A 12793-nucleotide genomic window follows, 5' to 3' on the forward strand; every position below is an offset into this window, starting at 1 on the left:
AAAAAAAAAGTTTTCATCTCGAGCTCCTCCGTGCTTCGGAAGGCACGTTAAGCCGTTGGTCCCGGCTGCATTAGCAGTCGTTAATCAACCAATCCGCACTGGGCCCGCGTGGTGGTTTAAGGCCCGATCTCCCCTATCCATCCATAGGGAAGGCCCGTGCCCCAGCAGTGGGGACGTTAATGGGGTGATGATGATTGGTGCCGGCCGATAGCAGTAGTAATATTGCCGTATGTGCAAGAAAGATATATAAGTACCTATACATGTAGTTTTAGAGCCGACAGACCAAAATTTAACTAAGATTTGTATCTGCCGGAATCGACACCAAAGTTCGCTTTTTAAATTGTTAAAACTTCCATAATACCTATATGCAATTCTTTAAGCAAGGTATAGGTAGGTAGCTGGATGGTATTAAGGTACGTATTTACGTTACCTGTTGGTAGTGTAATGTCTGTCAAAGTTCTTCAAAAGCATTTTGTAAACGCCTTCAGCCTCAGGCGGATTGGCACATGCGTCACCCATGGAGCATCGTCCACCGTTCAGATCTTGCCACATCACCATGGGCACTTCCCAGACGCCTGAAAATATGATTGAATTTAATATAAATTCAATTTCTTTTAGCTTTTTCGAGATATTTTTCCTTTGCTCTTATCCGTTTGAAAATCTTACCAGGATATGATTTCGTAGGACAAGGAGGAATCATGCAGTCGTGGAACAGTTTGTAATCAAGAGTGTAAGGCCAGCTTGGTGGTCTGTTTTCATAAACGGGCAAAGACGAGTCATAGGTAAAGTTGGAGTCGTACAACATCTTGAACATTTTGTTACCACCGACTGAGAGGAAAGGCGCTCTCATGCCTCTGACATCTTCCAGTTTGACACCACCATAAGCAGAGAGAATTTCCCTCTGACCACCCACTTCTCTGTTCCATTTCTTTTGGGAGAATTGTTCTCCAAAACTATGGCTGAAAGTTTTACATATTTTGGTTAAAAGATTAATTGATTGAAATATTAAAAATAATAAAAAAATACAGATAAAAGGAAAATAAAAGAAAATTGGAAAAGAAACCTTTTAAAAAAAAACAAAATTTTGCATGCATAGAATTTTCACGGATTATGTGTTGTGGTATAGAATGAGTACCTTAGAGACCAGAAAAAAGAACAAGATAAAAGCCTCTATTCTCAGTAGTTCCTTTAGCAGTTCCTCTGAAGGAACTACTGAAAAGATATTGTCATCAGTCTCACTTCTCATGTTCGTAGTGCAATCAGTACGTGTGCAGTATAATTTTGAGAACTTACGAAATCGTGTGTGAGGCCATCTCGTGTCCAGCTGAGTATAGGTTTTGTACCTGGCTGTAATCGGTCCACTCGTGCGACACGTAAAACGTGGCACTGATTGGACATCCGTTAGGGTTCACACGACCTTTCTCAAACAAGTCTGCATAAAGACCCTTGTTCAAGTCGTTTACTGAATCGTCGAATGTCAAGAGAACGATTTGTGGTACAGTCTCCACCGGTAAGTCGCCTGTATGTCATGGGTAGGTATGTGCGTGTTGGTCGGGCGTAGTCGTGCCAGGAAGAGGAAGAGTAAAAAAAGGTAGAAAGGATGGTAAAAGAAGCAAGGAAAAGAAAAAAAAACGTATTAGTAAAAACGTCAAAGACACCGTAGACAATATTATACCTATATAAAAATTTATAGATGGCCATGAATATAAAGTTTTTGTTAGTATATCCAAAGTTATTGGAAACCCCCAAAGAGTCTGAGATTACCATTGACTTACGATATCGTATGTGAGGCTAATTCGTGACCATCTGCATATAAGTTCTGGACTTGACTGTAGTCAGTCCATTCGTGAGAAACGTAAAAAGTAGCCGATATGGGACAGCCATTCGGGTTAACCCGCCCTTTCTCGAACAATTCTTCATAGTACATTTTATTGAGATCATTCACAGCATCATCGAAGGTCATAAGTACGATTTGCGGTACTTCGTTGACTGGCAAATTTCCTAAGATATTTGGCAATTCATTTATTATTTAGTTATGAAAAGATATATGAAATGGTAAAATAAAAATATTATTTTATGATGATATTAAATAGAATGTAAAGTCGATAGAAATAAACCTACCAGGTATTTCCTTCCCACCGCAGTAGCAATCGGGCAGTAAACAGACATCCTTCCTGCACTTAGCTGCAGTCTTGTCAGGAGTAGGTTGAGGGTAGACAGGCGATGGCCGTCTTGGCGGATGAGCATACACGTCTACAATCGGGTTCGGATTGGTCACAACTGCTGTCGACGGCTTCAAGGTAGGACGGCTGCGACTGCTCAAGAACAAGATCATGTTAATACACTTGAAATATTTTTTTCATACTAGAAGTGAAAATGATGAAATGCTATGAGGTGTAAATTTAACACGGATTAAACCCTGGTAAGATGACAAACTTTGTAGCTTATTTACACAACGTAGCAACAACACAGCGATAACCTATTCAACGCTTCTCATCTGAACAGGGCCTATCGAGCTAACAAGCTAATGATATTTAGCAAAAGCATTGGTGGATTTCTAGAAGAAACTAGAAGCTCATGGTCTTTCATATTTTCAGTTCTAACGTTGGTGGTGTTCCTCTGTTTGCAGTCGGCTGTTGAGGAGTGTCAGATCCGCTCAAAGTTGAGTAGTGAGCCGAGCCTCGTCCACGAGTGCTGGTAGGCCTGAAATACATCAAGCATACAATGAACAGTTCACTTAGGATAGCACAGTTAGTATGCGTGAATTTAGAGTTAAAGCAAATGAATTTCATAAAATTGACAACATCAATAACACATAATTATCAAAACGTTTCACACATTATAGGTACATAAATATGTATTTTATATAGGTACTATAAAATACGTATACAATATTCTTAAACAAAATCATTATATTACAAGAAATTCAAATAAGGTTAAATAAAACATGCAGATAGCGCACCAAACATGGTTTGATGAGCTAGTTCGGTGATGGTGCACTTACTTGCTAAATGATGAGTTGCAATGTGGTGCAAGATTCTACAGTACAACTACATTGAGGAACTTTCTACAACTAATATTTTTAACTAAATCTCTAAAATCTACAATAATACAATATTTGCCAATACATAGTAGAGGAAGTGGAAATGGTCGCGTCAGGAGTTAACAATTCAGAATTAAACTCAACCGACTGGAAGTCCCCCAATGGAAAGAAAATGTTAAGCGACAGATTTTAGCTGTTGGTGCTATTAAGGGTTTTGGTATTATGATAGGTCTTCATGCTAGTTACTTTGCGAGGCTGAAAGAAAGGACTTTAGAAGCCTCCACCTCAAAGTAGATGTGAGAGAACAGTCAGGCTCTTAGACTACTGCCGGCGTGTAATACCTCTGGTATTTGATTTCGTTGCATTTTGGGTTCGCTTGCAGACTGTTGTCTGATGAGCATTTGGACGACGATTGGTAACTCCTGCGCCCACCTCCAGGGTTTGTCGCAGCTAACTTTATGGCGGGATTGACTCGCGACGGTCGTGTGGGGAAGGATATGCTTTTAGTCGTAGACGTCGTTGGTTCAACTTTTACAGTCGTCGATTTAGTCGTACTAGTTGTCGTTGCGATTTCACTCACCACTTTATTAGTAGGTCGGATCCATTCAAACTCAGTCGTTGTCTTGGTGGGCTCAACTTGCGTCAGTTTAGTTACTTCGTTCTCTAAATTATTATTATAAGAAACTTTATCACGATAGTTAGATTGCACTGATTCGTCGTTGATAATTTTGTTGAATTTACGAGAATTTTCTACAAATGTATCTACAGTTGGAACTTCAGGCTTATTTGTGGCAAAAACACTAAATTTGGATTGAATTGTATCTCTGCTAGGTATACTATCATATTCATTATTTGCCTTTCCATAGGGAGTCGTTTCTGGAATAGCGGAAACTAAAGGAACGTCAGTTAAAGGAGCAGGGGTCGTTGATGTCGATGAAAAATCTTTGAAGTACTCTGTATTTCTTTCAGTAAACCTGACAGTTTCCTCGCTAGGATAAACAAATCGGTTCACACTAGGCTCTGTTATGATTTGCAAACGTTTAACGTTATTTCTCAAAGGTTTTTCATCAGCATATTTAAAAGGTTTCTTTTGGAATCCAATGTTTACGACTTTTTCTACAGGTTGTAGAGTAGTTGTTATTACAGGGGTTGGAGTTCTATATTGTTCTACGGGTTGAGGTTTCGGAGTTACAGAAAAATTGTCGAAGAATGCTTTTATTATACTTTTTACGGTTCCACTAAAGACCTCAGTGGTCTGATCTGGCATATCGTCATCTAATACACGATAACTGTAATATGCTGGTTTTGACGTCGTCTTGCCTTCTGTTCTAACATACTGCCTAATAATTTCTTTAGGCGTAGTAGTAGTTGTAAAACGAGTTGTAGATGCAGTAGTTGTAGTATCTCGAACCAGATTTTCTTTCTTATTGTAAGCGTTTCTCAAATTATCTAATGTTCTGTAAGGAGACACCGCGGGTTTATCCCACTTTCTCTCTCCTTCATTATATTCAATCCACGACGGGGCTTCAGTGGTTACCGAATTATTTACTTGTGAATTTAAATGACCATTAGCTCGAGCATTTTGTAAGCCGGCTTCAATCAAAACGTCAGTATTGACTGAATTTTCTGTCGAATCTTCATTTTGTTCACTACTTGCCCCAAATGGGGCTGGCCTCTTAATAACAGTCTTAAGGTAATATTTGGTAGTGCCGGGAGTAGATGACGTGGGAACTAATTTGATTCTAGGTTTTAAACTTGTTTTTGTAGTTGGGCGTACATAAATTGGAATATCGTCTTCTTCACTTATGATTTCAGGACTGGAATCTTTCCTTCGCATTGAAGCATCAGCCAATTCTCGACTTCCAATATACGTATCTTCTTGTGATTCTATGGATATTTCACGAGCATCATTTTCATCATCAATTAAATAAGTATTCACACTTTTTTGCCTATCATTATTTTCAGGGACATGAGCCGGTTTCGATTTATTAAAATGATCAAATGGACGCGTCAGAACTGTCAAAGTATATGGATTGTAAGAGTTATTTGGATTACGTCGTATTGAGAAACCAGTTGTTAGTGACACTACCTTTTTGTTATCACTCTTAGTTCGGAGTTGCACTCCATCAGATATTTTATTAACATTATTGTTAGACACACGAGAAGGAAGTCGAGGGGTCAGTAATTTTTCAGTCGATGTTAAAGTCTCCTGTAACCTATGAGAGTTGTCAGTTCTTTCAAAGGGTTTAGCAAGGGAAGAGAAGTTTATCATTGATGAAGGTGTAGAGGGGATCGGTAAAGCGGACCCGTCAGATGGGTTTTCAGAAGAGGGTTCAGGAACACGAATAGGACTTTCATCTGTGGATGATCTGTTGAATACAAAGCAAAAGAAATCTTTCTAATTTAAGCTCTATAAATACAAATACTACATATAGATACAATTGTGTAATTCAAGAGCCTAAATCTTGCTTTGCTCTTCAGGCCGTTTTAGTACAGTTAGCGGGATAAAATTAGTTTCAAGTAAAACAATCGATCTCGGGGATAGGACGAAAGATACCACAAAAGCTGACACGAATGCCACTTTACAGCTGAATCATTAGCAAGTAAATAAATGTATAGTTGATGTAATATCAGTAAGTATTTACATTTGTGAAGTGTAAACATAACACAACCTTTAAACCGATATAAAGTTAATAGGAACGAACAGACCAATAGACAATGTTAGTTTCACTATTCAGTTCAAAGGTTGCAAAGTGTGAAGATAGATGAGTAAATAGAAATAATAGATGGTGTGATCATTTGATGGAATTTTGATGAATCAAGCCTGATGGACACGTTCACTTTTGATCTTTTGTAGTACCTTGGAGTGTATCGAGACGGGGTCATAGCTTCGGTGAAGGGTGCGGTGGTCGGGCGTTGTGTAGTGCTAGTGCTGGTTGTAGAAGGAGTGGTGCTTATAGAAGTAGCTTCGTATAGAGTCGTCTTCACGCTGCTCGGATTATTGTCATAGCCCAATTCGTTACCTTCGCCCCTGGATCGTTTGCAATTTTGTCAAGTTTTAAAATTTTCAGCAAAGATTTTATAAGTCTACCTATATTGAAGATATTAAAAAAGAAAATAATTTTGAAATAATAAATAGACTCTTACCTGGTCGAATGGCGAATTGGTGCTTGGTATTGATTTTGATTATTTATCTATAAAAAAAATTATAAAATAGATTAGACTCCCAATTTTTTTATGATATAAAATTATCATTATCATTTTTTAGTTCTTAATATCCATCAGTGTTTGAACTGTGAGCAGCTTTATCAGCCAGTATACTAACTACGAAATCTATATTAGCCAATATTCCAACTACGAAATGAAAGCCAAATATGAAACCAGCGTTTTCTTTTTAAATTTATTCATTCGTCACTTTATTATATAACTGTATTTCCCGTTTTAATTTCTACAAGGCGTATTATCCACGCTATATTAAGGGAAACAGTGCGTTTTCCTCTTGCTTACAAGAAGTATATTCGAATAAATTGTAACGGTGGTCCCCTTTTTCATCACGCAAATTTTCATCACCCAAACAATGAAATGTGAATTATTTTGGAGATGAAATTATGGCAATAATTATTTGCGGAGTGAAAATTTTCCAAATATTTTTCTGTGAAAAGTTATACAATCGAACAAAAAACGTACCTGTCCGTGTATAAGAGCAGCGTCGTCGTAATCCTCTTGCGAAGGTCTGGGGGTATACGCCTCCACAGGGCGTCGAGCCGGCGGCGGAGTGCCTCGGTACGTCTGCTGGACTGCAGGACGGAGCGATGCCGTGTTATAATGCTGCACATAGTCTGCCAACACCCGAACCAACCGCCCGTTAGTGCGTTACGTGCCCACCCATAGGAGTGATGATTTAAAGTTAATAGTGGTAATAGGTTGTATGGAAGAATAAGTGAATTTTTAGATTTATTTTGGATAGGTTAACCTAACCTAAGAGTAGAAAAAGAAGAAATTACTTTTAAAAAGTACAGGAGATTAAAGTTTAGTGTGGATGGTGAGAGCAAAAGAAAGTGACAGGGCCAACAATATATGTGATATCTTAAAATATTTTAATAACTAAGTGAAATAGTTGCTACGTTAATGTTTCTAACCTAGAACTTCAAGATTGTGATAGGGGTGACATAAGATGATACACATTTTGAATTAGATAAAAAACACCTTTGCTGTGATTAATACTAAGTATGTTTAGTAAAGATACTTTTGATCTCAAATGAATTGTTACGGAAATGTCGGTATATAAATCTTATAAGTATTTCATTTGTGAGAAAAGTAGTTAAGGAGTTGGTTGGGTAGAACCAGTACTTACTTAAAATAACATACTATCTATTATTATTCAAAGTTTAAAACATTATATATCTAAACTTTTAAATGCACGAACTAAAACGATTACAATATATAGTTATTGCAAATACAATAACTGGAAGATATTTTTTTACGTAATTAATTATTTTTTATTCTACATTAATGAAAAAACGTAATCGTACCTGTATCCTTATACAGCTCGCCGTCTTCGTCGTAAACAGCATAATAAGGATCGTATTGGTCAGGACTGTAGGCTTGAGACCCATTGTAGAGCATCTTAGGACGAGGACTGGCTGAATAGGACGCCGGTGTTACGCTTTCAGTCGGTTCCAGGCTAAAAAATAATACTGTTTTCAAGAAAAAGTTCTTAAAGCCACGAAGGACGGCGGTCGTGGCAGCGATCATGAAACAAACGTGACTTTACGCGTACATAATTGTAGTAGTGTGTCGCTGTCGCCACTGGTCCGCTGTCGTCCAACATTCGGCCTTATGCATGAATTAATAAAATGCATTTATACACAAAGCTGTTAGAGTCAGTCACCATACAGTCGTAAGTCTAATCAAAGTCAATGTTAGTTATGTCAGTGCTAAGTATGTAAAGTAAGGAAATTTTTTACAGAAGAAGGTTCGTTAGGTAAAGTGTCGACAGTCTTTACAATTTGTGAAAATTAGTAAATTTCTGTGTGCATTGCTCGTTTACCTGTTTGTCCTATCATCGTGTTTAGTCTTTGTGAAACGAGTCTCTTGATTATGGCTGTCACGAGGAGTAGTATTTTTCATCTGAGCGACAATGTTATGATGTCTCATTCTCCCTCTAGTCTGCTTATTGTCTTCGCTTTGAGTGGTCAAGTCTTTAACAGTAGTCGGCTTAGCGAGTCTATGCCTAACTGTATAAGGTCTCAAAGTAGTCTTGTTAAGATATTTTGGTGGTCTCAGAGTAAATGGTCCATTTTCAGAGGTCGGTTTTCGCATATGAAACGTTCTATTCCGAGGGCTGTGATGTAAAATCTGGTAGTTGGAAATTTCAGGACGCACTAAAACGTTAGGCGCTGGAGTTCCATATTCAACTAAAACAGGAATAGGTACTTTTCCATTTACATACTTGTTGGTATCTTTTGACGGCGCCTTTGTTACGACAGATACATCATTATGGTTTTTAGTAGCTGATTCGGGTTTTAAAGAGAACTTTACTGGCCTCCTAAATGGTGTACGGACTGGTTTATCTGTTACTGGGCTTTCATCAGAATCTTCATAATCTTCGTACTCTTGATAATTTTGCGCCATCGGTGGTCGCTGAGGTCTAACCTCAGTGCTGGGCATATATTTAGATTTGACCGGAGGTTCGTAATAATACTGTTCATCTTCATCATCGTAGTAATAATCATTCATTTCTGGCGAGGGTTTTGGTATTGGTCTACGTTTCGGTGGTACTTTAGTAGTGGTTGGTTTGGATTCTGTGTTTTTTGGAGGAGCATGAGTAGACGACCTTATTGCCTGAGCAAATAAACTTTCTAACTTTGGAATATCAGATACCGTAGCAGGTCGTGGAGTCGACTGTAAATAATACTCTGTTGTGGGGTGTTTCCAATAGTTCTGCAATGCTGCCAGCTGCTCATTAGCTAATGTTGTCAAAGGTTTTGCAGTTGATTGTTTAAATGCAAAGTATGCGTTGTGGGGCTTGATAGATGATACCAAGTATGGTTTTCCAGTAGCAACTAAATGTGGCTGCAATGATATTATTTTCTCAGGTTTTACTATAAATTGTTGCTTAGGCGTAGATAATATTAAAGGAGCCCCTGTACCTGTTACAACAACGTAAGGTTTTTGTGTAACTGTAAAGATTTGCTGCGTTTCACCCTTTGTCTTCTCATAATTGGGTTTGGGAGTGCTGTTTATTGGTCTATCAAAGCTATAATTGATTGGTAACTGACGATCGTCTTTAAAATTAGGAGGCCTAAGTTTCGGTCTCACCGCATCTATCGGAATGCCCGCATTTTGTTGAGGTCTACTGTAAACATTGTTATTAAAAGTCTGCTGTTGGTGTTGATGGGGTAAATTTTGTTGTTGAGATGGCGTTAATTGAATCAACTTTTGAAACTTTTGGGATTGTTGAGTAGTAGATATTGATTTAAAAGTACTGTGCTCAGGTTTTGTTACACCTTCAGGACCAGTTGGAATACTAAACGGCCGAGGAGTACTCATAGCATTATAATTCAAAGTTGATGATCGAAAACCAGCATTCGTATTTGAAACTGTGGCGGACTCAACTGGTGAGTTAATGATCTTGGCCGCACTGTTGTGATGATTTTGCACATGAGGCTTTGGTGTAGTAATATCGACAGTTGTGTAAGTGTCTCCTCTTAGTTTTGCTAAGAATGCATCAAAATCAAAATTAGGGTTGGCAAAAGGATTTTCTATGTCAGCGTATTTGTTACTTGGACGCATAAACTCAGGAGGAGGTTCTGGAAAATCGAATTTATGTTTGTAAAATGGGTCGTCATCATCTTTATTATTCTCAGATTCTTCTTCAGAAGATTCATCGTCTTCTTCGTCATCTTCATCTTCGTCGTCATATTCTTCCTCTTGATGCTGTGGTCTAAGGTTTGCAGGTGCCTGATTGCGATTTGGTAAATTGTGCCCTCTTTGAGAATTATTATTATCATTTTGTGGTGGATTCATGACATGCTTGGGCCTTGTACGTGGAGAAGTAGACATTTTGATAGGTTTACCTGTTACTACTGTACTTGGAAGCAACGATGAGTCCTGAACTAGCACTTGATTGTTTGGACGATTAACCGCATTTGATTGTTGTGAAGAATACTGATTATTGTTCTGATTGTTCTGGTTGCGTCCTACATTTTGTGAAGCTGCGTTATTGTAAAAACCCCCAGCTAAAGCGGAAAATGGATTTTCATTATTATTTACCAAAGCAGATATTGGTGGACTTTTGGTTATAATCTGAGTGGCCAAATTCATCGGGGCGTGGGGCATCTTCGCAAACGGATCAGGTAAACTAGCTTTAAATGGTCTTTGGGATTGACTGTTATCATTTTGCTGTATTTGATACGAAGCAAAAGGGTTGGCAGTGGAATATAAGTTATTGTCATTTGGGTAACGAGTAGCGTCTTGATAATTATTGTTAGGCAAGCCATTAAACACTGGTTGGTATTTGGTATTTTGAACACTAGGATTATAACTAAATTGCTGAAAATCTACAAATCTAATTGGTTTGCTGTTGGCCCAATTTTTTTCAGGTTGTTTGTAACCTTTTTGTAAGTAATATCTGACTTGTCTTTTCCCTCTTTCAACATCATCTAGACTACTTTCTTCGCCATTGTCTTGATCTTCCCGATCCATTTCTACGTATTCAAATTCTTCATCGTTTCGTTCAGAGATATTGTCAACTTTAGTAAAATTTCCATCGGTTGCGCTATCAGTCACCTCTCTTTTTTTTCTCGATAGTGGTTTCTCTGTAATACCATTTACTTCAATTTCGTTTGTCTGAATGTCTAATTGTCTGTCAAGTGGAGAGTCAGTCACGTTGTATTTTTTGTCTTCACTGAAATTACGACAGAGTCAATTAATGAAAATGGTTGCAGTCAATAGTTTTGATGAGTTATTCTAAAATAGTAATTACCTGTAAGTCTGCGGTGCTTGAGTAGCGGTAGCAGTTCTTCTGTCATCCACTTGAGTTCCAAACGAAAAAGATCCAATTTTACCACTAGTTTGGGGAATCGAAGCTGGAATGATATTAGCATTGAGAGTCCGCGAGCTGACGACCTGGGATCCGTAACCGTCTCTGTCTTTCTGAACCTGTCCTATGGTGGATGGCTGTCCTCGGTAAACACGCTGTTGTCTGTCACTTTCGATTTCTTCGACTGGAGGTAAATCATCCACTTCGGCGTACAGCTGTTGCTGCTGAAATCATGGAAATTAAAAATTGTCACCCATTTTGCCACAAACACCTTGGACTCCATATGAAAACCTAATCATTAACTAAGTATATTGTAAAAAATCATACACGTTATGGCAGATATGGTACGTGACGTAAAAAACCTGGGTAAAATCCAGTAAAAATAAATACACGACTTTACCTTTTCATACTCCTCGCGATTGAACTTGGGCTGTCCTCTAGAAGTGACTACGGGGTTGGGCTGCGCACGCGGTGGCGGCGGCGGCGGGGGAGTGCGTCGCGGTGGGGGTGGAGGGGGAGGTTCCCGATTCTGGTCTCGCTCGCTGATGCGCTCCAAGTCCTCGCCGCCGATGGCGCTGGTGCCGTCACAGCCGACGTTGCGCGGCCAATCACATGTTTGGAGCTCGTGGCTAGAAATTATAAGGTATTGTTACTTACTACTTACAAAAATTTCAACCTCCTACTTGTTAGGGTAATGCAACAATCGGTTAGAAGACAATTTACCTACTCATACTATTAACGATGGTACATAAGTTAAAAATATTGTGCATGCTACCAAAACTATTATTATGTGGCTTGTGAAAAAAAAACTATACTTATAAAAGATGAGTATCGAAAAAAGGCGAAGGTAACAAAAAGTCTTTAGATAAACAGAGGTCAATGATAAACGATGAAATTGAAAAAGCCATACCTGTACATAAGGCCACCAGTGCATGACTCGAGCAGGGCGCCGCCAAACACGCAGACGTAGTACAATGTGCAGTCGGTGGGGTGGGGGTAGTAACCGAACTCCTCAGGGCAGTCGAAGTCGACGTCTCGTTTGATATCGGCTGCTACGGGCACGCTCCGGATCGGTCCGGATCGCTGCCGCGAGCGTTCTGAATGTGCACCAGAGCATTCTGAAACGAAGAGAGGTTTGAAATTAGTTGGAGAAGAGTATAGTTAAAAATTTGGTATATAATTATTGTACTGAAATCCTGGAAAAATATTTTTCAGACTTTTTTTCAACTCTGTATAATAACAGTCGCGAATTACATACAAACTCATTCCTAATCATTTACTCTGTGATAATATTACCACATGCCATAAAGTTATTGCAACTACTTAATAGGAAACAGTTGATAAACTTAAGCAACCATTTAAACACGATATTGAACACGTAGGTATTATAGAACATGTTAATAGTTGTGCTTAAGAACTATGCACGCTTGCAACACTTCCCGTCCTTGCGAAGGAATGTTCATTGTTACCGCTCGAAAACCACAGATTATACTATCTAACTCTTATCTAGATACAAAACTATGTGGAACATATTAGCAGTTTCAAAATGTAGGCCGTTAGAACGAGACAATTAGACGAATTTTGCAATGGAATGTCACAAGTACGACTCGATTAAGATATCAACAGCTGTAATGATTGTCTTTGAAAGTGCCTATCGTGTTTTTATTTACATCAGATCCCTTTATGTGCGGTTGCATAACATAACA

The 12793-nt window shown here is 38.6% G+C and overlaps 1 protein-coding gene across 7 annotated transcripts in view; it reads right to left on the reverse strand.

Annotated features, from left to right (window-relative positions):
* Positions 1 to 12793, reverse strand: part of LOC126371711 (mucin-5AC) — a 161451-nt gene that overhangs the window by 2630 nt on the left and 146028 nt on the right. Inside the window, exons 2-14 of one of the 7 annotated variants that reach the window (XM_050017057.1) lie at positions 11998 to 12205; positions 11488 to 11716; positions 11031 to 11308; positions 7576 to 7727; positions 6731 to 6882; positions 6191 to 6237; positions 5904 to 6074; positions 3385 to 5412; positions 2605 to 2703; positions 2122 to 2315; positions 1294 to 1519; positions 667 to 959; positions 431 to 575 (exon numbers count right to left, since the gene is read on the reverse strand). In XM_050017057.1, coding sequence (XP_049873014.1) covers positions 431 to 575; positions 667 to 959; positions 1294 to 1519; positions 2122 to 2315; positions 2605 to 2703; positions 3385 to 5412; positions 5904 to 6074; positions 6191 to 6237; positions 6731 to 6882; positions 7576 to 7727; positions 11031 to 11308; positions 11488 to 11716; positions 11998 to 12205 — 4222 coding nt within the window. Of the gene's footprint in view, positions 1 to 430; positions 576 to 666; positions 960 to 1293; positions 1520 to 1775; positions 2002 to 2121; positions 2316 to 2604; positions 2704 to 3384; positions 5413 to 5903; positions 6075 to 6190; positions 6238 to 6730; positions 6883 to 7575; positions 7728 to 11030; positions 11312 to 11487; positions 11717 to 11997; positions 12206 to 12793 lie in introns of all 7 variants that reach the window. The other 6 variants (XM_050017065.1, XM_050017040.1, XM_050017049.1 and 3 more) reach the window with 6 other exon arrangements.

The sequence above is a fragment of the Pectinophora gossypiella genome, chromosome 2, assembly GCF_024362695.1.
Source record: "Pectinophora gossypiella chromosome 2, ilPecGoss1.1, whole genome shotgun sequence".
NCBI lineage: Eukaryota > Metazoa > Arthropoda > Insecta > Lepidoptera > Gelechiidae > Pectinophora > Pectinophora gossypiella.